This window comes from Anabrus simplex, chromosome 5 (genome assembly GCF_040414725.1).
Source record: "Anabrus simplex isolate iqAnaSimp1 chromosome 5, ASM4041472v1, whole genome shotgun sequence".
Taxonomy (NCBI): domain Eukaryota; kingdom Metazoa; phylum Arthropoda; class Insecta; order Orthoptera; family Tettigoniidae; genus Anabrus; species Anabrus simplex.
In genome coordinates this window covers 76,585,819-76,612,685 of record NC_090269.1, presented here as the reverse complement: position 1 = coordinate 76,612,685, position 26,867 = coordinate 76,585,819, and the positions used below count along the sequence as shown (strand labels likewise).

General features: G+C 40.1%; 2 protein-coding genes across 3 annotated transcripts in view; one reads left to right on the top strand and one right to left on the bottom strand.

Moving 5' to 3' along the window:
• The window catches only part of LOC136874507 (AFG2-interacting ribosome maturation factor), a 46,083-nt gene extending 32,498 nt beyond the window's left edge, over positions 1-13,585 (bottom strand). The window contains exons 1-3 of the mRNA XM_067148142.2: positions 13,563-13,585; positions 5,924-6,084; positions 4,785-4,895 (exon numbers count right to left, since the gene is read on the bottom strand). Of these exons, the coding sequence (XP_067004243.2) occupies positions 4,785-4,895; positions 5,924-6,066 (254 nt within the window). The 5' untranslated portion in view covers positions 6,067-6,084; positions 13,563-13,585. The remainder of the gene's footprint in view (positions 1-4,784; positions 4,896-5,923; positions 6,085-13,562) is intronic.
• Positions 13,586-14,328: 743 nt separating this feature from the next.
• Positions 14,329-26,867, top strand: part of LPCAT (lysophosphatidylcholine acyltransferase) — a 475,917-nt gene continuing 463,378 nt past the window's right edge. For both annotated transcript variants that reach the window (XM_067148134.2, XM_067148133.2), the window contains exon 1: positions 14,329-14,595. In XM_067148134.2, the coding sequence (XP_067004235.2) occupies positions 14,491-14,595 (105 nt within the window). In that variant the 5' untranslated portion in view covers positions 14,329-14,490. The remainder of the gene's footprint in view (positions 14,596-26,867) is intronic.

The following is a 26,867-nucleotide window of genomic DNA, read 5'->3' as shown; positions in this document are numbered from 1 at the left end:
AAAGAGGCGCTTCCCGCCTCCTGCTATGTACTTAATACACTGAAAGATGGAACAGAAGTGGCCCGGAGACCCCAAAATCAGCAGTTTAAATACTCTCGCGGAAGTTTCTAGGCGCTAGGGGAATGAAAACACCCGCCCACAATGTTTTTATTGGATAGGACCCCGCAACAGATACAAGTTGGGGGAAGATACACCAGATTGGTCAGAAATTACTAAAAGAAATTCGGGATTGGATAAATCTAAAACAAGGGGAAAAAGAGGGGTATACAGCCAACTTAAACAATAACAGAAAGAAATTTAACAAGAAACAAACTTTTGAAATAAAAATTTCTCCAAAAAAATAGTTCTTTGACTCCGCACTAGGGTGCGCTATTGTTGATCTTCAGCAGTGTCCTCTAGAAGAGCAAGTTCACACTTCTTACTTCAAGCGAAACAAAAACACATCAAAAGTGACACAGTTCAAAAACTCAAAATTTTCCACGTGGTGACATCTTCTGAGAAAGTAGAGAATTAATAGAATAGATAAAGTTCAACCTTCCTCCAGAAGAGGAGTTTCAACTGGCGCAACTTTTAAATAAACAGTGTAGAGGTGTACCGCCCGGTACAAACACAATAATCAACAACGACCTGCAATTAGAAAAGCAGTATAAGCGCAGAGTTCACGAGCTGTTGCCTCATCACATTTTCAAACGTCGCACTAACGCAAGAAAGCTGTATCAGGGCTATCTGGCAGGAGAGAGATGGAAAAATTTGGTGACATTAGAAGAGGCAAATGTGTACCTTAGTGATTATAACAAACCCACTCGATTTACTACCGCCCTAGAGACAAAAAAAATTATTAAACATTGTATAAAGAATGCGAGGAAAGTTTTCCAAGGGGTTTCATTATCACCGCTGGATACTGCTACAATGACAAATTAACCATTCACCGTGTCACTAATTATGTAAAGGTAACTCTACACACTATCATCAAGAGGTTTTAATACCCATTTACAACACCAGATATCCTAGCACTGTATTGGAGAGCAAAAAATCAGGTATGGGTACATCAAAATAAAGCATCCAGCCACACCTCTTGTTCAACTCGTCTGTTCTTAGAGAGAATGGAGATGGAAACTGGAATCTATACAATTTGTTTTATAGACATTCTGGTGAAGGCACCCGATGAGTCACCCATGGACTTCTGTGCATATGCACTCCTAAAAAGGGTGTTGAAATATATGTCCACGCACTATCAATAGCCTCTGGAAAGCCTGTTAGGAGGAGTGGGATAAGATAGAGATGATAGCTCTGCAAAAAAGCCTGCTGCAATAGAAATTATGTTGTCGGGCTATAGCTAGAAATGCTGGCTTTCCTACTGAGCATGATTGTTGGTGGAGACATGGCTTTTCATAAGCTAATTACCCTTCAAACATTGTCCCCAAAGACTCCGAATGACCTTCTGTATGTCTAGAATTTTAGAAGTTGACTGCAGATGAATTTCATTTAGAAGTTACAGTGACATAATACCAACTTGGGCAATAGTTTTCTATACAATTTAAACTTTGTCCTACACTTACATGTTTATAGTATGAAAACCTTTCAGTTCATCTTGAATCATTCATTGTTAAATTTTACCCCAGCTGGTGGCCATGATCAAGATGTCAAATGTATATGGTCTGACACCATGGTTAGCCAGTTCAAGTCCCGATGTTGGAAAAAAAATTTCAGCATCAAAATGTTGGCCGGCAGGATATGAGAGTGGAGGTTTATTTCTAATCACAAGATTGCATGCCAAAAGCCAGGATTCAATTCCAAGTCTCTGCACAGTGTTCATATAGAGTGAAGGTATATGACGCTATTGACGGAGATTCATTTGTGCATCGGATGGGGACGTTTGGTGTTATTGGACAGGAGTAGGCTATGTGCCAACACTGGGTTTCACCCTTTGCCTACCTCCTCCTCCCCATCATCATCACCATCCAGACATGCTGATCGTCCATGGGCATGAAATAGAAAGACCTGCAGCAGGTGAGCCGAACAAGTCCTCGGACACTCCCGCCTTAAAAGTCGCATGATAAATATTGTTAAATCTTAATTTCTTTATGCTAATAAAGATTTAAATTACTAATAAAGTAATCCAATATGAAGCAACATGGTAACTTACTTTTACGACAGGAAGTGAGAAGCATAAATAATCTAGAAAGCATTTCCTGTATATTCATATTTCCATGGCTGGGAAACTGTTGTACAGAGGAGGAACAGCACATACTTTTGGTAAGCCAATCTCGCAGTCTACGAGCCAGACCCTTACCCGCAGGCCTCGTTCTTTTCCCAACCAGGTCAGGGATTTTTACCGTATGTGAAGGCTGATTTGAGTTCCACTCAGCCTACATGAGAACAGTTGAGGAGCTATCTGCCGGTGAGTTAGCAATGGTTGTCTGGTAGGCCAAGGACCATCAGTAGAGCCCCGTGTGGATGTGGGTGAGGTTAGTATCTTGGCGGATACAAACTGTATGTCAGTGCGGATAATTTCCAAATAATGACAGTTATTGATTTTTAGTCAGGGGTTTTTTTTTTGCTTGTGGTTAGGCGACCCTTGACAGTGGTGTGGGAGAATGTGATATATTGAGACCATAAAGCCATAAATCTGACCTAAACCTAACTGGCTCCTGCCTGTAATTAATGGAAAGAAGGAACAAAGGTCAATACGTCTGTAGTCATTGCAAGAGAAAATCCCTCATAAACCTGTGACTGTAGGGGTTCTGGTGCCAGGTGTCAGACCTATTGTATTATGTCAATAGATCTATCCATTTCAACACCTTGGGTGTAATATGCTGTAGTTAACTATTTACAATATCCGCGGATAACCATTTGCGGATGCGGACATCATTTTGTATATTCGCACAGGGTTCTAACCGTCAGCACCATGATATTTGCTTTATTAAATTTTTGCTAACATAGCACTTTTATAACACAAAATCAAAGGTTTTTCAGACATTTAGTTACAATTACTGTATGTTATTCTGAATAACACAATTATGTAAGGTGGCCATGATCATTAAGGCATCAAATCTGGTTAGTCAGTGCGAGTCTCACTGGTGGAAAAAATAGAATTTTCGCTGGCAGGGTAGGAAATGAAATGCTGTATGGCTTTTAGAGCCAGCCAGGAGTATCTGAGGACATGTTCGGCTCGCCAGGTGCAGATCTTTTGATCTGACTCCCATAAGCGACCTGCACATCATGATGAAGAAATTATAAAGAAGTCAACACATACACCCAGCCACCCCCCGTGCCAGCGAAATTAACCAATGATGGTTAAAATTCCTGAACCTGCCAGGAAATGAACCTAGGACCCCTGTGACCAAAGGCCAGCATGCTAACCATTTAGTTATGGAGCTGGACAGTAGGGTAGGAGAGGTGGTGGTATTGTATACAATTTCTCTATCATATGATATAAATTTCAGGTGGAACATCCCCCTTTTAACTACAGCTCTGTATGGATGCGGATATCCGTGGATTTAGTGTCTTGGTTGATGCAAATTGTATGGCAGTGGGGATAATTTTGCTGATAATTTCTGAATAATAAAGTTTATTGATTTTCACTTAGGTATGCTTTTATTTTTGTTTGTGGTTAGGCAACCCCTGACATTGGTACAGGAGAATGGTGATATATAAAGAGCCTTGAGGCCATAAAGCAAAAAAATCTGACCTAATATTAACTAGCTCTTGCCCGCAATTAATGAAAGGAAGAAACAAAAGTCAATACGTCGGTAGATGTCGCAAGAGAAATCCCTCATGAACCTGTTACTGTAGGGGTTCTGGTGATAGGTGTCAGGCCCATTGTATTATGTTAACAGATCTATCCATTTCAACACCTTGGATGTAATATACTGTAGTTAAATATTTACAATATCTGCAAATAACCATTCGTGGATGCGGATGTGGATAATATTTTGTACATCCGCACAGGGCTCTACTTTTTAACTTAGTTACTATATTAATCAATAGAATTTCTAATCACTGGATTGCATACCCAAAGCCTGGGTTCAACTCCAAAAATTTCCACAGTGTTGATATGGAATGAGTGTGTATGACGCTATTGATGACGACTTGTCCATCGGATGGGGATGTTAAAGCCTTGACCAGACCCCTGGTGTTATTTGACAGGAACAGGCTATGTGCCAACACCGGGTTTCACCCTCTCCCCACCTCACCGAGTCGTCATCACATGCAAATGCACAAGTCGCCCATAGACGTCAAATAGAAAGACCTGCACTAGGCGAACCGAATATATCCTTGGAAACTCCCTGTGGTGAAAGCCGTATGACAAAGTTAATAACAAGGAAATCTGATGGATTTCACCTCTACCCCTCCTCAGGACTGCAATTTTCTAAGTTTTTTAATTCATAAAAGTTTTTACAGACTGAAGAACCTAACAGTTATAAAAGAAAAAATGTATAAATCAGTAGAACAGTCAACAGTATTCAAATAAATATTAAATGTACCGTACATTAATGACCTACACAACTTACAGTATAAATAAACAATGAAAGACAATCCTTAATCAGAGTTACTGCCAAAATCATTTTTTTAAGTAGAAAGAATTTATTTTTATCTTAAGAGCTAAATTTAAGTTCTATTGCAACAAAAAATAAGTTAATTCTAAATACTACTTTGAAAATATAACAGAAACATAGTAATAACAAATACCACAGAACACAACTGGGTGATTAATTCTCCAAGCAACATAAATAATACAAGCATGCTATGATCTCATATAATTTTGTATGCTTGATACTCACACAATTGATTTTATAGTTACAAATTCTTCTTCCATACCAAGACGGATCTTTGCTTCTAAATTTTTCATAAGGTTTGGTAATTTCAGTAGCTCAATATCTCCTTCCTTGACCCTGTAAGGAACAGATAGTGTAGCATAAAATCTTCTTTATACCATCAATATCTGAATTAATATCAAATAACACAGGGAAAATGTTGTGTAAAGGTGGTTAATAATAATAATAATAATAATATGACAGAAACAGGAACTCTATCAACAATCTTTAATTAATTATCACAGGTAAACATTGAATGTGTCACCAGAGATTTTTTTTTCTACATGACAGTAACATGTGACATGAAAACTCAAATGGATGTTTTTTTTTTCACCTTTCAAAAATCCTATTGTGTACTCAAAATATGACTGCACTCTGTCAACACTTGCTCATATCCTGTGTTCTGCTGTCCAGCCCTGTCGTCAAGTACAGGAGCCCACTGAACAATTAATCAGTCAGTGATACATCGGTTCCTTTCACTTTACCATTGCTAGCCTCCAAAAGATCGATATTCATTCCATTCCGAATTTATCTTATTATTCTTTGCATTTTATAGCATTCACAAATTATTCTCTAAAGCTAATTTTGTCCTGTCAGTAAAGCGAGACTCGTGTGATGCCTGTACTACGTCCACTGATATGTCCTAGTGCACTCCACTGTCGTCAGCCCACAGTATTAAATAATTATACACTAGTGCTGTTATGCTCAAGTACAATCCTGTTTTGAATATGTAATACTTCTGCTAGTTTTGAACCTGTAATCTTGGGATCTGGAGTTCAACACTCCTCTACTGATCAACTGAGGGAGCTCTCACAATGATGCCAAGGACTAATAACATAATACACATTCAACCAATCTGACTACTACTTCTATTTTGGACACTTCTTGGACCAATTCCTAAGTGAATGTTTCTCAGCTTTCTTTGGAACAGCTGTATTTTGTACATTAGTTCCAATGTATTACAAAAATAATATTTAAATCTTACTCACCTGCTATCATGAGAAACTAGTAAACAGATTTTGACATGATTATGCAACACTGGCATTTGCCTCTGTATCAGAGCATAAAAACCCTGCACCTCATACCAATAAGTAATTAAGTCTTACTTTAGTATCATCTGTAGCTGCTCATCAAGGTTAGAAAGTGCTTGGAGAGGTCCTCCGGCTTTATCCATTAATGCTTTCCATTTCACCTTGTGTGTTCGAAAAAACACAAAGTAGGCATCCAAACACTTGTAAAATGATTCCATCTTGCAGAAGAGAGCATGCTGAAAGACATAAAGCCTTGTCAATTTCACTTTACTAGATGTAAGGGAACATAGGCCCTACAGTAGGATGAATACTGTGACAAGTCAGAGTGGGAAGATGAAACTATAGAAAGAAGAGACAAGAATACCATACTCTAGTTGGGGTCTTACCAGAGACGTATATGCCCTCTCCTTTACATCCTTACTACAACCCCTAAACACCCTCATAACCATGTGCAGAACAGAGATCTGTACCCTTTATTTACAATCACATTTATGTGATTACCCCAGTGAAGATCTTCACCTTAACACCTAGATACTTACAATGATCCCCAAAAGGAACTTTCAACCCATCAACGCAATAATTAAAACTGAGAGGACTTTTCCTATTTGTGAAACTCACAACCTCAACCTTTCTCCTGAGCAGTCATAGTTTTTCTCATCCAACACTTCTCAGCCTCTGATGAGCTTGTTTCTGCTTCCATGGTTAGAAATTGTTTGGAGAGGTCCTCCTGCTTTATCGGGTTTTCTTCTTACACTACACTTCCTGCATCAAGACTGAAAATTTGTTGAGATGTCTACACAATGAGCATTGATGCCTGCCCTTCTGATGAAGCTGAGAGGCAGAAACTAGCCCATCAGGACTGAGAAAAAATGGATGCTGAAGAACTGGGATTGATGAGGAAAGATCTTATCCATCAAATATGCATAACTGGCCTATAATTTTTAAATACTGCAACAGAGAACTAAACCGAGGACACACCGGTGAGTTGGCCATGCGGTTAAGGGCGCCCAGCTGTGAGCTTGCATCTGGGAGATAGTGGGTTTGAACCCCATTGTCGGCAGCCTTGAAGATGGTTTTCCATGGTTTCCCCATGTTCACACCAGGCAAACGGTGGGGCCGTACCTTAATTACGGCCACGGCCGCTTCCTTCACACTCCTAGGCCTTTCCCATCTCATCATCACCATAAAACCTATCTATGTCGGTGTGATGAAGGACAACTGTAGGCCATTTACTGTATTACAATTCCAAGATCTTCAGGGATCAACTGGAATTTTGGGAATAAATGTTAACAATATATGAATTTTTTTTTTTCTTTTTTACAATGTAGTTTATGTCGCACAGAGAGGTAAGTCATATGGTGACGATGGGATAGGAATTAATGATGGGAATGAAGCATCCATGGCCTTAAGGTAAAGAAAGTGCCAGCATTTGACTGATGTGAAAATGGGAATCAATCGAAAGCCACCTTATTGAATACATATCTGCTCTGATCAATAAGTTTATTAAATAGTAACTTGGTGTTGTATATTTACAGTAACTGCATAGAAGAGCATAATCTGTTACCCTCTTTTACATCACAGTAAAACTGTTTGCAAAAATAAGTTCACAGTCAGTATTTTCAGTGTAGTCTATACCACCTCATCTTATTCTGCATTAACATCTAAGAGCTTGTACATTGACAGTCTAGTGAGTGAAGTGGTAGTAACTGCATTCCTTACTAGTACTAAGTAGAACTGTAGAGCACAGTACGAAAAATGTTTTTCTTAAAAAGCATGATGAAAGTTAAAAACTGTGAGATGATGATTGTTAAAACAGTCTTGAGCTGGAGGTCTTTCCATTTCAATATTTTTGTTGTCCCTTGGTGAAAAAAACATTTTTAACAAACATTTTATTTTGTGTGTCTGATGTTTTTAATTCATTACATATGTCTTACTGAGGATGACGCAATGCTGGGTCGAAACATGTGTATGTCTGTGTAAAATTTTGTCTTACTTGCATGTAAAATATTACACTATTGACTAGGAGGAAAACAAAATAATTTTATACATTATTGTAAGAAGTTCAATCATCAATAAGGGTCTAACATGAGATTCATAATCTGTAATATCAGCATATAATGGCAGTTTTCATTTCTGTTCATGCATAGAAGGATTTAACAACAACATCCTAATATGTCCAAGTAGTGGTGTAGTGAAGTTATTTTATTAGTATATTGCTTGCTTTAAAAATTGCCATGTAATCATAGTGCAGTATACTGCATTTGTTTTGATTCACAGAATATGTTTCTTTTTTAACTCTAGTACAATTATTTTTCATAAAGAAGATCAAAGAATGGATAAGGATTGTAAGTGCATGGATTGTGGGTGTGAGCACGCATTAATTAGTATGAGGGAAGAGTTTGAGGGAAATAATTAGGATTCTACAGGGAGAGAGGAATGAAGGTAGGTCTCTCTCCAACAATGGATAGGATATGGCAGGTTTGCAAAAGGTACAGGAAGGAAGGGGAAAAGTTCTGGAAGACAGGTGGGCTAATATTTTACGGGGAAGGAAATTGAGGGCCCAGGTATCTACTATGGTAGAGAGTTCAGGAGAGGGATCGGTAAAGAATTGATATGAGTCAATGCAGGTAAAACAGCACACAGAATAGGAGAAACATGGAAGTGTTACAAGGCAGGGGGAAGTAAAAGGACAGGGAAAGGTAGGAAGGAGAAAGTAAAGTACAGGATAGGAAGAAGATAGAACAGGGTCGTGAGAGTGAGACAAGGGAAGAGGTAGTAAGTTCTGCAGCCAGGAGGAGAGGGCATTTAACAAGCTGGGAGAAGTTAAGGCTCTAGTCATGGGGAACTCTATTGTAAGACATGTGGGAAAAATGTGTGGAGGAAAGGATAATAATGTTATTGCCTTAATGTCCCACTAACTACTTTTACTGCTCTTGGAGATTCTGAGGTGCCAGAATTTAGTCCTACAGGAGTTTGTTTATGCGCCAGTAAATCTACCAACATGGGCTGACGTATCTGAGCACCTTCAAATACCACCGGACTGGCCAGGATCGAACCTGCCAAGTTGGGTCAGAAGGCCACCGCCTCAACCATCTGAGCCACTCAGCCCAGCATGGAAAAAAGGGAACCAGTATGGAGTGTTATGTAGGAATTAGGTTAACACAGATGTTGACGAAAGTAGAAGGGAAGGAGGAGGGTAACGAGCAAATGGTAATTTTTCACGTCGGTATCAACAATGTATGGCAAGCAGGAATAGGTACTACCATAGCTGGGGATGAATGGGATCTGGTTAATGCAGCGAGGAAGAAATTTAAGTAAGCGGAGATTATCAGTGGGATACTGTGTAGGAAGGACACTGACTGGAAGGTCCGTGTTATACGCAGGACCATTTTCATGGGTGCATATCCCTGCCGTTTTTACAGACCACCTGGCTAACATAACCTAGATACGTGCTAGTTACATAACTGATGAGCCCAACTTAGTACACCGGGGCAAAACGCTGGCAACCAGGAATGAGTTAGCTGGAAAATTTATAATGTTGAATAACGGACCAACTATTTTAAATTTACTCACTTGGAACAAATATCTCAGGTTCCCTACAGAAATCAACATTTTTATCAACTGTAAACTAATTAAAATGATTCATCTTAATTATGTGCAGCATAACCATAATTGCATCAATTACATAGGATTTTAAATATTTAGCTTGACTATAACATAGTGTCATGCGCGGTGTTTGGATTAGCGTGGAATTGCACGCGAGCACTCAATTCTGCGGGACTTCACAAACCGCTTGGCACAACAAAGAAATCGAGTGGTAAGTCTCGGTGTTACATGATTTTGAATGAGCAGTAGAACACTAGAAGTTCAGAATACTCCGTTATGTCTTGTTCATGGTAACACTAAAATAGATCATTTTGCAGTTAATGTTTAACCTGTCTGATATTACTGTTAATGCCCTGAGGGGAATAAAATGAAATTTTATCATATTCATTTATACGTAGTGTTCCCCCACCCAGCTACTCATTCCTGCCACCTGACTGACAAAAATTTCTGGGGAAACACTAAAGGTATTGGGGATTTAAATGAAACTATGGAGCAGGTATATGGGAAACTCTGAGTGAGATTTCTAGACCTTTATGGGTAGGTGGGAGATAAGGATCTGTGCACAGATAGCTTTCACCTGAACTGCAGTGGTACATACAAATTAGGAGGTTGTTTAGAAGGTTATAGAAAGGTACACAGGGAAACTGTGTGAACTAGGGAGCAGTGATGCGAGTACAGGGATCTGGAAGTCACATAAGGATGACGAAGTTGTTAGTGGTAAACTGTACAAGCATTGTCAACAAAGGAATAGAATTAAGTCATTTAACTAGATATATATTTACCAGATATAGTTATAAGAGTGGAATCATGGTGAAGTGACATCATGTATGCAGAAATTTTCTCCCGGAACCAGAGCATTTGATCCCCATTAGAATATTGTTCTAGTGTTTGGGAACCTCAACAGGATTACTTGATACGAGAATTGCAAAAGATTTAAAGGAAAGCAGCATGATTTGTTGTGGATGATTTCCGACAAAAAATTAGTAGTAGTGTGAAAATGTTGCAAAGTTTGGGCTGGAATGACTTGGGAATAGGGAGACGAGCTGCTCGACTATGCAGAATGTCCAATAACAACACTGAAAAATAACTGGTAATATTATATGTCCGCCATGTCAACACTAATCAAAAGCTATTTAATCCATATTCGTTCTCTTCAACAGTGACTAAGAAGTCCACCAAATAATCTGCGGACTTGATACAAAAACATTAACAATATGCCATCATAAGTTATCAATTAAAATGCATAATCTAAATAAAATAACATAAAAAAACATCTCTTCTTCCTAAGATATTCTGATAATGTCTCTAAGAACAATGTGTGCATTGAAAATCTAAAACTTAAAATTTATATTGCATTAAACAGCTGTTGATTAGTATTGACAAAGCAGATCAAGGTGATTAATTTACTGATTGCTTGGCTGAACTAAGAAATATCTATACAGCATGTTAATTTTCTTTCTGCTAATGGTTTAATATTTCACTAACACAAGAAGGTTCAGCGATGCAAAGATAGAAAAGGGCTAGGATTGGAAAGGAAGTATCCATAGTTTTAATTACGGTACAGCCTCAGCATTTGTTGGTGTAAAAATGGGAAATCACAGAATATAATCTTCAGGGCTGCCTATGGTGGGATTCAAACCTACCACCTCCCGAATGCAACCTCGCAGCAATACAACTGAAATCATGCCACCAATCTGCCAAAGCCGTAGGCATAGTAAGATCACCATCGGCCAGTCAGATGGCCTGCAAATATTGCACTGCCACATGGTCAACAAAATAACTTCCTCAGCTGTACTGCCTGACCATCTGGACTAGAGTGTTGCCTCTCATATCAGATAACCTCAAACAGGACCACCAAAGGTTATGCAGCTATAGGAAAACCACAAAAACCAATAGCGGCACTAAAGCGAGGCATACTAAGTAAGATCAAGAGTGAGGCAGTTTTCTGTGCTTGTGGCCTGTAGGCCTACTCGAACTGAATCAGTAGTATGAATAATGTGTGCCATGTACTAAACTGACTTCATGTGTAAAAATGTGTATCAAATAATTTTCTTTTTAGTTTTACGCAGGGAAAATACTAATTTGTTGAAAAATGAATGGAAAATATCTAGCAATTCTGATAGATTTATTAAATTATCAGGCTAGGATTAAAATTTAATGCAAAAATGTAATGTCGTAAGTACATGAACTTGGACACATAGAGAGATGATAATGGTGATGAAATATTTGAAACATTCATCCAGAAATTGATAGACCTATACTCGAATTTTAACAGCACATCTCATTGAAATCAAAGAGGCTATATTATGATAAGGTCCAGCTGGAAGTCATCCATCCTTTAATCATAATGTGGTAGAGCAACAAGAACCAGGGCAGTTTCTTCAATCTTCAAAGAGAAATGTTATTAGTTTTACATCCAACTAACTACTTTTACAGTTTTCAGAGATGTCGAAGTGCCAGAATTTAGTCCCACAGGAGTTTTCAACATGCCAGTAAATCTACCGACATAAGGCTGACATAGCCTATATGAGCACCTTCAAAGACCACTGGACTAGCTGGGATCGAACCCATCAACTTGAGCTCAGAAGGCCAGTGCTCTACCGCCTGAGTTCCCCGGCCCAGCTTCAATCTTTAGATAGTGTAATTAAAGTTGGTTGCACCACAGCAGACATCAGAATAACACAATTCAGCAACCTATGTAGACCTATCAGTAGACCACTTCTTCTCGTTGGCCTTTCCCAATTTTATTGGTGTTGGCACTTCATGTGGATATGACTCAATTTTATGACCAGATGCCTTTCCTGATACCAAACCCTTGTAGTGGGAAGTATTCACTACTGTGAGTTTCTGTGATGGTTGGTAGTGTACTGTGTTGTACGTAAATGAATAGATGTGTATTAAAATATCAGAAGAATTAATCACATATATGTCTACTGGATCAACAGCCCAGAGGCTGGTTGGAACCCCAAACAGCACTACCAACCATTATGCAGTTATAAAACAAAACAAAACCCCATAGTACAACAGCCCCAAAGGGCTATGGTCTACCAAGCGACTGCTGCTCAGCCCGAAGGCCTGCAGATTACAAGGTGTCGTGTGGTCAGCATGACAAATTCTCTCGAGCGTTATTCTTGGCTTTATAGACTGCGGCTGCAATCTCACCATCAGGTAGCTTCTCAACTGTAATCACATAGGCTGACTGGACTTTGAACCAGCCTGACCTGGCCAGAAATCGAACCTGGGACCTCTGGGTAAGAGGCAGGCAAGCTATCTGTACCCAACGGGTCTGATTTTATGAGGTTAGAGGGAAATCACAAAAGACAAATGCAGCATTAAAACGAGACATACTAAAAGCAAGGTGAGGAGTGAGGTAGTATGCCATTGTTTTCCTCACCGGACCAGAAAGAGCTACTGCAGCATTACCAGTCCTATGAGTTATATTTCATAATGTCCAGAAGCACAAGTTGTGCTCCAAATATCTTTACTTGGCATCAGCCATATCTCATTAACTTCCACACCGTCACAGCCATAAATAAGACACAGACTTCAATGGAGGATACATTTTGCTTTAGCCTGTAAGTTTACCAAGAGACAAACACAATAAATAATAATAATTCATTGCAGTGATAACTGCTACAATAGGTTGTTTGTTTTGTTTTTTGTTTTTTCGGAACAGAGAAGTTCTAAAGCTGAATTCGTGTTCAATTAATTATGAATCTGTAAACCACACTGTATTCCATTGAAGAGTGACAGAATGAGAGCGCATGATGTATTATTTTTGTATTTATTTATTTCGCTATGAAGAATATAGCAAATAGCTTGTTTCTAAGAGAAAGATAAAATCCAAAGAAAGTCATACACAGGTCCATGACAATGCCTCTAAACTGAGACATTATGAACCTTGTATTGCACAAATACCTGGAGGAAAATTGACACACAATCGTACCAAACAGGAGATAAGATTATTGCTTCCTTTAGGGGAAACAACATCTACATTTTTGTTTACTTTTTTCCAAAAATGTTACCGGTGATAGATATGAGTTCTTAAAGATAAATTTTTAATTACCGGTATATCCTATTAAAAAATTTGCAGACCATTATGACCCACCTGTGCATCTAACCCTAATGCAGTTCATAAAATTCATTCTGGTGGTAACTTTTACAGTAGGTACCGGTATGGTATTTTAACTTCAACAGAGACAGAAGTTGTAAAGCTGAATTTCTGTTTAATTAATTATGAGACCGTAAACCACACAATGTTCCTTTTGACAGTCGCAGAGAGAATGAGTGAGCATGGAATTTCTGATGTCAGAATTGAAGTAAATAAGTAACACGATCCAAAATACAGATTAAATCCATACAATAAAACAAACAAAACATTACTCAGTAAGCAATTACCCGCGTGACACTTGATGAATACAAGATTTTAAATCACGTAAAATGGTACACTTGTAGCAACCAACCTCTCAATGTTATACTTTTGAGAAGAGGATGCAAGATTGTTTTAGGTTATGATAAAAGAACACATGTTACCAGCACACTGACACATGACACTGACAAATGAATGTATTCCGCTGGTCACGTTGTGTTGTTGGTTGAACCAACATACCCCAATCCTCCAAAATATAACACAAATTGAGCCACCTAACACTGTTTCTAAAGTTTTCAATCTGACCTTCCAACATAAGTGAATATTTGCAAATGTTATGTGATAGGAAATTGGAATATATTCCGCTGTAATATTTAAATTTATATTTACTTCAATGAGTACGCTGTTGGTATCATTGATCGCAATGTTTTCACTCCTGTGCCAAACAGCTGGTCATGAATTGGTTGCAATGCCATCTGGTTGGATTTGGGAGAACTACGTGATCCCGCCTGCCGCTGTCAAAGGGACACTGTGGTCTGTGCTTCGAACGGATTCGGTAGTGCGAGTAAAGTGTGCCGTGTTCTATATCGACTTCGTGTGTAAAATAATGTGTATGGAATAATTTTCTTTTTAGTTTTACGTAGAGGAAATACTAATTTGTCGAAAAATGAACGGAAGACTTCACTCCGAAGAGGATCTAGTGATTCCGGCAGATTTATTAAATCCTTTCGTCCATCGCTTGGAACTCTCCACGACCTATGAAAAGATAAAAGTACGTATTAAATATATTATTGGCATTGTTACATTTGTATATAGAAGTTAGGAAGTACCTTGGAGGATATTGTAGAAGTTCACCAGATTTATTTCAACTATTACTTCTTAAAATCAGATTTTTGCATTTTGACAGCTCACATGTTTGTTATGATAATTCCGATGTTCATCATAAGAAGAATGTTTATACATACTCTTTTAATAAGTTTCATCATGTGATGACAGCAAATTGTGAATTTACACAGCTGTCTGCGACCGGATGTAGGCCCCAGTTCTGCATCGGTTAACTCCTGGTGGTAAAACACGCACCCTCTTTCTATTCATATCAACCCTGGCACCTGTCACTCTTGCTACGTACAACTCCCTACTAAAGAAATGTCAACACTTCCCTCAAATAGTATTGATTTTCGATATGAGTATATCATTTTAATGTATATCGAAGAATAATGTGATCGGTTTAGAATCTAAATTGTAACACAAGTGCAAGATGCTGACCGGCGGCAAATTAATTTGTGCAGGCCTACAACACATCCTCAAGAACAGTCTATGGTAAAATAGGTCTCTCTAAAGTTCAATGGTATATGTGTCTATCCGTGATTGCTATAATTGTTGAAAGGGTATGAGTTGTGTGTACGGATGTAGTGTTGGATGGTATTCCAACACAACCCGCACAGCATGATTCCCATGCGGAAAACGCTAGGTTTTTCAAGTTGCGTGTAATAATTTTGAATGTTTCGACAATATATTTGTACTATGAGAAATAGATAGACTCAATATAATTTGTTTTGTGCAGCAGTGCGTGTATATCCGTCCTCGAGTGTTGCACACCGCGAAACAAGAGATTGACTCAACACGCCGAATCGGAGAAGCAAAGTAGATTGTGGTATTCATGAGCGAACTCAAAATATTTAGTTCGTGTGGACATGCAATACTCATTGTTGGACAGTTATTTATTTATTTATTTATTTATTTATTTATTTATTTATATTTGCTCCGAGTTTATGAGCGGTGATTCGGTAGGCTAACAGTCCCGAAATCGTACCATATTGGCCCTCCATCCTTCCGTTTCTTTTTCAATATGGGTTTAATATAATCGTTTGTTCCACTTTGACTGGATGACAGCTATAACTGTACATCCATTTCTGATGAATGGTCAGATGGGACCTTTAAATCGAAGACCTAGTCACTTCACGAATGTCATCGAGGTAGCAGTTTTCACAGCTACTGTTCTTCTTCCATAAGAACCTACTTTGTAGGATACGTAAAACCTAAATTTAAAAGCCACCTGAATTTATTTACTCTTTTTTCCTTGAAAATTCAGTGTAGATTATAATATTCTACACCACTGACCTAGTGATGTACTTGATCGTTGAAATTAACACCGCGCCTTGAATTATGCCAAGTCGTGATTTGTTATGAATGTTCCGGTAGTAGGTTAGTCATTCATAACGTCCACCAAAAGCAGATCTTGTACTGCCGGCGGCTATGCATCGGACGATGGGTGTCACCTTTGTATCAATTCGTGATTTTTACAGGCACACTTTTCATCTGATGTATTGTATTGTGATCTCTTTTCTATTTTATATTTCTTGCTTAATGTATATAACCGTGTTACTGGGCTGAAGAACATCCTTTACGAGAAAGTATGGCACTTCGACGCTTACGACAGATCCTTGCTGGCAAATGAAAGGTAAAACCTGGATAAAGAGCAGCTGGCTCTGTCCTAACATTTTTGTTTCATACTTTCTGTTGCGTATCATTTTGAATGTTTAATTCACCTGCCAAAAGGGTTCGGCGCGATGAGGTATTGGGATATGCGGCAAGTATTCAGGGAAATCGTATCAGCTATACCCAAGATTTTCCATGGTTTCTACATTTCAACTCCACGAACATTCTAGAATTGAACGCTTCTCCTGGACTCAGTTACATCTTACCAATCCCAACGCTGTAAATTTTAAAATTTGCGAAGAATAGACCGTCATTATACTAGCACTCACTTTTTCCATAGTAATAGTAGCAGTAATTAAAAAAACCTGTGGTTGGGGGACGCAGACGAAGAATACACCCACGGTATCTCCTGCCTGTCGTAAGGGGCGACCAAGGGATGATTGAATTAGAACTATGAAACTACAGTACTTGTGATTAGTACCATGACGCGCGGAACACCATGGGTCGCCTTTACTTGCAAATAGTACCACTATGTTAGGTACGCAATATGTTTAAGATTCGTAGCAGCAGAGAGCGATTCACTGTGGGTTTCTAGTACCTGTGATTAGTACCACTACATGCGGAATATCACGGGCTTACGTTGCCTGTGATTTGTACCATTATGTGAGAAACACCACGGGTCTGGGCGTTGCCTGTGATTACCACTATATGAGCGACACCGTTGGTCTGCGTTGCCTGTGATTTGTACCCACTATGTGAGGATCATCACGGGATAGTACGAGCCCCTGTGATTAGTACACCTATGTGATGTGCACCATGGGTTTGCGTTACCTACGAATGGCGCCATTATGTGAGAAAACCATAGGTCTGCTTTACCTGTGCGACCCACAATACTTGTGAGTAATAGGTACCATAATGTTTAGAACACCGTGAGTTTACGCTACTTTTGATTAGTACCGCAACTTGAGAAATACCACGGTTCCACTTTACTAGCGATAAACACCATTATGGGGGACCGTTGACCTGGAATTTAAACCCCTTTAGACAACAAGCATCATCGATTCAAGATTGTGCTTTGGAAGCACAATAATAATTATTAAATTAATGTTGTAATGGTTCACCTTTCAGTACTATACATGTAATATTTTGATTTAATTATTATTGTGATTACAATTCAATACAGATCAGAACCATGAAGTTTATATGCTATGACTTTGGAAGCAGTCCCTTGGTCAGTAATATAGTTTCTGGGAAGCTGAGGCATTTGCTTGTCCGATCCACTGATAGTTTTAAGTTCATAATAATTGTTCACCGTCGTCTTTTTTTAATTCTAATCAGTGGATCGATTTTAGAATTATTTTTAATTTTCAGTATTGTGAGTTGGATCCGCTGATTACTCAAAATTCATTTTCATCCATTCATTCTTCATCATCACGTTTTGAATTCTGGTCAGTGGATGAATTTTGGACATTTAAATTTGCATAACATTTCGTCTCATTTCGTACCAATAGGGTCTGATGACCTAGATGATAGGCCCCTTTATACAAGTATCATCATCATCAGTATTTTAAAAAGTACACATAATAACATAATGGCCAACTATCGTGTTGCACATCTTCGTGATCGATTATGGCTTCGCAGTAGCGCCGGGAAAACGGGGTTCAACTCAGGCAACTTCTATGCCAGCGCTTTGCTTCAAGTCCCAAGACGCTTCTCCCAGCAAGGTCGTAATAGCAGAGGAGCTTTGCCTCCGGCTTCTCTTCAAGGCATTCCGACTAATGTACATGGGATTTTAAAAACTGATAAATCTCATGGAAACACACACACCCCTCATTAGTCATCGTACCCCCTTGTGAATGGGTGCTGGAAAATGTATTCCGATATATTCATGCCTGTTGTAAAAGGCCTGGGAGAGTGTGTTGGTGATCACGGGACCTCTGGCATTTCCACTTGTGCCATGCTCAACTCCTCTGTCCCTCTTAGACCTCCCTTGATCAACTCTTATTCTTTTCCGATGTTTGCGAGACCTTGGGAGTCTTTCATATTCACGCCCTTCGTGGCCCTTATCTTTCTTTTTCCGATACCTGCGTGCTGAATCTCTTCCTTCTCACTTCTGATCATTGTAAAGTCAAGATAGTTGCCCTCTTAAAACATGAATCACCATCACCACTGCAACAGTCGCAGTAGTGTCACGGATTATTAGACGCGATGTACATGCAATTAATACACGTGGCTGTTGCCAATGATGCTCCAAACACTGAAATTGTAAAGCACCTCCCCTCCCCCATTTAGTGTTATCCGGGCCATGATTTGATCGGTCACACGAGGCCTCCTGCTCGTTGTCATTTCGTATTTCTGATTGCCTGATTCGGCATAGCGTAATTCCTTACAGACAACAAAATCGCGAAGTGTTTATAACTTCGCCTGTTGCGACGGTGGCGTTGTTTATTTATTTTAAATTCTTCCTTGCAAACAAGTTTTATTTTTGAGTAAGTAAACTACATCCCCTCAAATTCGCGCCGTCCACTTAATGGAATAGGGGAGCAAAGTTTCTTTGCAGAAACTCCGCATTTGTTCATTTTAAAGTACTCTCATGGTAAAATCCTATAATACTTTGTTCCCTAGAATTCCGACCCGTAAGGAAACCTCGAGTATATTAGAATATAGCTGTTTACTTTATTGTAAATTTATCTAAAATTAGCAATTTAATGTGTATCTCCGTAAGTGTATGTATTCCCTTTAAGCAATGCCAAAGAAAAGTGCGTGTTTCTATAAAACTGCCCGAAAAATGTAGATCTGGGAAAATGGAACCGTATTTCTAACTCAGGATTTAATTTCAAATTACAACCGTGAATTAATTCTTTATTAATCAAGTTATATTAATTGTTATCTTAAAATTACCAACAGCAGTGTGCAATAAGATTATTATAATACAAAATTATTATAACGCGTACTGTCGCGTATCTGCGACAAGCTAATGTGTGTTGCTGACATTACGGTACTGAAAATTATGTATTTTAGGGCTAGCTATCTAGTACAGTGATATTCAAAATGTGGTACGCGTACCACTAGGGGTAGGTGGAGTCGTCTCAAGGGGTACACAGATTTATCGTAGCTTGTGTTTTCAATTAGCAGTTCAGGTATGAGTTGAGCCTGCTCTTTTAATAAAATCATTTTGATTTAGTGTTTTTTGTGTATCACTACACAGAGTCCCCTTTTCGAACTATTCATTCTAGAATTCGTGTCAGTTTATATCTCCATTGTAAAAATGTAGCTTATGCTGAATTTCTCTTTTTAAAATGTTGGTTTTGAAATCCACTCATTCCAATTTTTTCAGTGTCCGACTCGCTGGCGGGATGGTCATCGTACTGGCCTTCGGTTCAGAGGGTCCCGGGTTCGATTCCCGGCCGGGTCGGGGAATTTAATCGCTTCTGATTAATTCTTCTGGCTCTGGGATTGGGTTTTTGTGTCCGTCCCAACACTCTCCTCTTCATATTCACAGACTACACTACCAACCACCACAGAAACACGCAATAGTGATAACATCCCTCCATATAGGGTTGGAGGCAGGAGGGGCATCCGACCGTTAAACAGGGCCAAATGCACATGTGCTACGCAGTTCGCACCCGCGCCCCACATGTGTTGGGAAAAAAGCGGTAGGGGAAGAAAAAAAAAGACGACTTCACTTACTTCAGTGGCAGTGTATATACTGTAGTACAATATTAATTGTTGCATTAATAATTATACACGTGTATATATATATATCTTTGCTAGGCAATGAAAGTGCCAAGAGCAGCTCTCCGGCCATTGCTAACCGCTCAGTTTTCAGCTTCTTTAAACTTTACTCCGGAAGAGTTACGAGCTTTCTTTGCTCAGCGACGATATATATCAAATATATTATTTTTTGTTATTGGGGAACAGGGTTCGACTCGTTGGCTGAATGGTCAGCGTACCGGCCTTCGATTCAGAGGATCCCAGGTTAGATTCCCGGCCGGGTCGGGCATTTTAATCGCTTCTGATTAATTCTTCTGGCTTGGGGACTAGGGGTATTTGTCTGTCCCAACACTCTCATCATATTCAGACAACACACCACACTACCAACCACCACAGAAACACGCAATAGTGATTACATACCTTCATATAGGGATGGCGTCAGGAAGGGCATCCGGTCATAAAACACGGCCCGTCTGTCAAGTTAGCCGTGTGGTTTGTGGCGCGCAGCTGTGAGCTTGCATCCGGGAGATAGTGGGTTCGAATCCCACTGTCGGCAGCCCTGAAGATGATTTTCTGTGGTTTCCCATTTTCACACCAGGCAAGGCCACGGCCGCTTCCTTCCCACTCCTAGGCCTTTCCTATCCCATTGTCGCCATAAGACATGTCTGTGACAGTGAGACGTTAAGCTACAGGGCCAAATCTACATGCGCGACGCACTTCGCACCCACAACCCCATAGGTGTGGTGAAAAAGCGGTAGCAAAAGAAGATTATTGGGGAACAGGATGGTGTAGCGTCTTAGCTGTTTGCCTGTCATCCCGGTGACCGTGGTTCGGTTCACGGCGTTGCTGGGGTGGGGTGTGAGGAAGGGCATGCGACCTTAAATCCCCAGCCACAACTCCTTCATGCCCCAGTGCGCGCAGGAACGCTGAGAAAGTGGAATCATCTCCTGGAGATTAATATTTTTAATGTTATTATTTGGCATCCAACAACAATCATTTGTTACTTCTGGTATAATCGCAATATACTCGTACTTAGGTGTACGAAGGTAAAATAATTGGTTTTTGGGGATACGCCAACGAAAGAGTTGAATACCACTGATCTAGTAGATCTTGGATGAATGTCTAAACTCTCCGATAACACGTATTGTTTTGATGTTTGTTGAAACGTAAATAGTTATAATAAACCGAGGTTCAAGAGCCTCCGTGGCTCAGACGGCAGCGCGTTAGGCCTCTCACCGCTGGATACCGTGGTTCAAATCCCGGTCACTCCATGTGAGATTTGTGCTGGACAAAGCGGAGGCAGGACAGGTTTTTCTCCGGGTACTCCGGTTTTCCCTGTCATCTTTCATTCCAGCAACGCTCTCCATTATCATTTCATAGCATTTATCACTCATTACTAAATCACCTTGGGAGTGGCGACCCCATTGTAATAACAGCCTATAGGCCCTATATGTTTCATTCATTTCATACCTGACCCGGTCAATGACTGGAAAACAGGTTGTAGGTTTTCCTTCAAACCGAGGTTCACACAAGTGGCGTGCTAATTTTACCTCCGCTTCCCCGGCCGTTATTGCAATCCACTTCAGAATGTGGACCAACCTCAAACAGAACATCCGTAGACACTTGCACTCTTAAAATATTCCGAAACCAAACACAGGGCATCCTTGTTAGAAGTCTACGTCTCCAATAATTATTTTTGAAGGCTAACTAATGTAGTATGTCTTAATTGTCACGATACTGGTTTTCTAGAGCTAGTGAATTACGTTTGTTTCCTTTCAGATAATGTACATCCCTGTTGCAGCCTATGACATGTTACGCACAATCTTCATGCGTATGACCGTGAAGTAGCAAATGGTCTGCGAACCGATCATGAACACTGCAGTAATCAATGTTGACCTCTCAGTGCGTACCCTTCAAACAGGCGCCTGTATCAGTTCCTTAAGGATACCATGCATGTGTCAGGCTCCATGGCTAAATGGTTAGCGAGCTAGCCTTTGGTCACAGGGGTTCCAGGTTCGATTCCCGGCAGGGTCGGGAATTTTAACCATCAATAGTTAATTCCGCCCATCCTCATCACGACGCGCAGTCAAATCAAAAGACCTGCACCTGGTAAGCCGAACATGTCCTCGGACACTCCCGGCACTAAAAGCCATACGCCGTTCCACCATGCATGTCTTTAAAAAGGATCTCCTTAGACGACTGGTATCCCCTCCCTGTCGTAAGAGGTGACTAAAAGGGGCCTCAACGGTTAACAACTTGGGTGCGTCGATTGGTGACCACGGGTCCTTAGCTGAGTCCTGAGTGCTTCCACTTACTTGTGCCAAGCTCCTCACTTTTATACATCCTATCCTCCTATCCGATCTCCCTTGATCAACTCTTGTTATTTTCCGACCCCGACGGTATTAGAGCACTCAAGGGCTTGGGAGTCTTTCATTTTCACGCCCTTCTTTTTTCGAAGTGTCGGATCCCTTCCATTTTTCTCTCTCCGATTAGTGTTATATAGAGGATGGTTGCCTAGTTGTACTTCCTTTTAAAACAGTAATCACCACCACCACTTGCGAATTCTAGGGAGTGTTTCAATTTCACGCCCTTCGTGGTCCTTATCTTTCATTGGCCGCTACCTTCATTTTTCAAATTTTTCTCTCTGTTAGTGTTATATAGAGGATGGTTACCCAGTTGTACTTCCTCCCGAGGCCGAGTGGACCCCGTTCCAGCCCTCGTACCACTTTTCAAATTTCGTGGCAGAGCCGGGAATTGAACCCGGACCTCTGGGGGTGGCAGCTAATCACACTAACCACTACACCACAGAGGCGGACTTCGTCTTTTTATTATTAGTATTGTACCGCTTTTCCCACACCTGTGAGGTCGCGTGTGCGAACTGTGTGCACATTTGGATTTGACCCTGTTTTACGGCCTAATATCCTTCCTGACGTCAACCCTCTATGGAGGGTTACAATATTACTATTGCGTACCGAGCGAGTTGGCCGTGCGGTTAGGAGCGTGTAGTTGTGAGGCTGCATTCAGCAGATAGTGGGTTTGAACCCCACTGTCGGCAGCCCCGAAGATGGTTTCCCGTGGTTTCCCATTTTCCCACCAGGCAAATGCTGGGGCTGTGCCTAAATTAAGACCACGGCCGCTTCCTTCCTACTCCTAGCTCTTTTTTATCCCATCGTCGCCGTAAAATCTGTGTCGGTGGTACCTAAAACAACTCGTAAAAGAAATCACTATTGCGTGTTTGTAATAATAATAATAATAATAATAATAATAATAATAATAAGAATAATAGTAAGAAGAAGAATATTGACTTTACGTCCCACTAACTACTTTTACGGTTTTCGGAGACACCGAGGTACCCGAATTTTGTCCCGCAGGTGTTCTTTTACGTGTTAGTAAATCTACCAACACGGAGCCGGCGTATTTGAGCACCTTCAATAACCACCGGACTAAGCCAGGATCGAACCTGCCAAGGCCAGCGCCTCAACCGTCTGAGCTACTCAGACCTGTTATATTGCGTGTTTATGTAGTGATTGCTAGTGTAATGTGTTGTCTGAATATGAAGAGAAAAGTGTTGGAACAAACATAAACAGTCTCCGACCCAGAAGAATCAATCAGACGCGGTTAAATCCCCGACTCTCTGAACCGAAGGCCTGAACGCTGACCATTCAGTCAAGGATAAAGTCGGACTTTTGGTACACACTGTTTTACAAAAAATTGTAAACCTAGTTAATTAGAAGTATCTTCCGTTCTTGGTTAGCATACCGGTGATTAATCCGTAGTTTACGAGCTTACTGAAAATTAGAACGTGTAAATCGAACTTATATGAGGAAGAGGAAGAAGATGAGGGAGAGGGAGAGAGGGTGTGTAAAAAATATGATCACATATCTCTCTCTCTCTCTCCCCTCATCTTCTTCCTCTTCCTCATATAAGTTCGATTTACACGTTCTAATTTTCAGTAAGCTCGTAAACTACGGATTAAGCTACGAATTGTTGATATAAATCTCTCTTATGATAAAATACTTTCTTTATGAAGTAGGCCTACTTAACTGTAGAACAACATGATCTGTTAACTTCATAATTTAAACTCGTGTTCAACTTATGCTTAAAACTAGTCGTAAATGAACGGTAAATATGTTGGCAAGAGGAAGTATGATAAGTTTACATCAGTTTTGAGTAGATTATACTTGAAATATGCATAAGAGTAAACCAGCCTTGCGTCAAATGACCATAATTACGACTTTTTTTTTTTTTTTTTTGCTAGTTACTTTACGTTACACGACACAAATAGTTCTTGTGGCGACGATGTAATGGGAAAGGGCTAGGAGTTGGAAGGAAGCGGCCGTGGTCTTAATTAAGGTATAGCCCCAGTATTCGCCTGGTGTGAACATAGAAAACCACGGAAACCATCTTCAGGGCTGCCAACAGTGGCGTTCGAACCATCTCCCGATGCAAGCTCACAACTGCGCGCCCCTAACCGCACGGCCAGCTCGCCCGAAAATACGAAAATTAACAGGAAAAATCCCTAAGTTATTTAAGACGAAGTTGTACCTTCTCATTCTCAAACTCCTTCTCTTCATCCTTAGTGGTAATCGTCTTAATCTTTTGTGTTGATTTGAGACGTATCTAAATGTATGGATGCATTATTTGATGTCTACTATCATGTCTCAAAAGAGTATACTTCGTATTGATGGTTGGTTGTTAGTTCTTTTATATTATCAACCCTTACATCAGTCGTAAGGAAACTTACCGAGTGTTAAAAGGATTGCTCAGCTATTCACATGTCCTGTAAGATTTCCTTTCATATATATGGCTTCGGTGGTGAAGACCATTTAGCGAAGAGGTGTTAGAATTGTGTGTGTTTTAAATTCTCTGAGAAACCATTGCATTTCGATGGTTTATTCTTTTCTATATCTGAAACAAAATCTTAAGATAATTGCGTAGTATTCACACTCACGTTATTTCGTTTATGACGTCATATATATTTCTCAGACGTCGAACTGCACTTGCGGACGACCACATGGACCCGGTAGACGAAACTAGTACATATTTCCATAAATAGAAAAGAAAGTTCTACATGAATGATAAAGTAGGCTTCCAAACCTAAAAAAGTAAAATATATACATACATACATACATACATACAAACAAACAGGGTTGGTTATACTAATAAATACCGGGCGAGTTAGCCGATCGGTTAGTCCCGGAGATAGTGGGTTCGAGCCACACTATCGGCAGCTCTGAAGATGGTTTTCCGTTGTACCTTAATTAAGGCGATGGCCGCCTCCTTCCCACTCCTAGCCCTTTCATATCCCCTGTGTCGGTGCGACGTAAAACAAATAGCAAAAGAAATACTAATGAATATTTTTTTTAAAAAATCGTGCCGTTGTCTTTTTATCAGCTTTTGAAGTTAGCCAATCAGATCGCTTTGCGGGCGAATTAAAATGGATTTTGAGAGGCGATGTTTCAAAATCTGCACGTAACTTAAGACCGGCGTTAGAACCATGCTGAGAAATTAGCACCAAACACAACGTGGGTTTCAGCCAGTCTCACTGTAGCGTACTTGCTACGGCGCGATCGTGTCAGCTGGGTGGTTCGTTTTCAAATCCCTCCCCAAGAGAAGTTTTTTTCTTTCACTTGGTGCTCTCAAGCCGGTCTTAAGCCACGAAGCGATCTGATTGGCTAAATTCAGCAGCTGATAAAATGACAATGGTGCGAGATATCGAATTATTTTGCTTCAAATTATTTATCAGTATGACCAACTCTCTAACGCTCAAATACCCGGTTCACGTTGTGTCAAACCACTCTGTATGTTATGCGGCAAAACAAATGACACTCAAATCATTATTCATCTGCTGTGTACGTTTCCCTAGCAACGAAGTATTTATTTATTTATTTATTTATTTATTTATTTATTTATTTATTTATTTATTTATTTATTTATTTATTTATTTATTTACCGAGCTCGATAGCTGCAGTCGCGCATCCGGGAGATAGAGGGTTCAAATCCCACTGTCGGCAGCCCTGAAGATGGTTTTTCCATGGTTTCCCATTTTCTCACCAGGCGAATGCTGGGACTGTACCTTAATTAAGGCTACGGCCGCTTCCTTCGAACTCCTAGGCCTTTCCTATCCCGTCGTCGCCTCAAGACCTATCTATGTCGGTGTGACGTAAAGCAATTAGCAAAAACAAAAAAAGACGCTGCAGTCAGTTAAGTGCGGCCAGTATCCAGTATTCGGGAGATAGTGGGTTCGAACCCCACTGTCGGCAGCCCTAAAGATGGTTTTCCGTGGTTTCCCATTTTCATACCAGGCAAATGTTGGGGCTGTACCTTAATTAAGGCCACGGCCGCTTCCTTCTCACTCCTAGCCCTTTCCCGTCCCATCGTCGCCATAAGACCTATATGTGTCGGTGCGACGTAAAGCAACTTGCAAAAGAAAATTATTTATTTATTTATTAATTTTATAACTTAAAGTAGTTTGACATATTTTGAATTCAATGTCGTTTTGTTTTCTGCAATTATGGTTCTCACAAGAGAGGAGAAAATGTTTGGTGGTGGCGAGGGGGAGGACGTTATTTCCGGTCGTACGGAATGGAGCATCAGACGGAGCCTAGTTTGCTTAACGCTAAAGAACAGTGCGAGGAGCGACTTAATAAAGAGATACTAAATAACAGAACAATATTATGTCATATGGAATCAGTCTTACGTCAACAAAAGGGAACAGTATGATGCGAGAACCATAGGGGATTTCTCCAACAATTGTTACAGTCCCCAAAGCGTAGTATGTTCGTCAGATGTTTAAAGAGCTAGGTGGATTTGCATGCCGCATTCAAGTTACTAGCAGAAAGGTAGTGGCCTGTCGCAGTAATAGCCGCGAACAGAGACCAAACCTGAAGG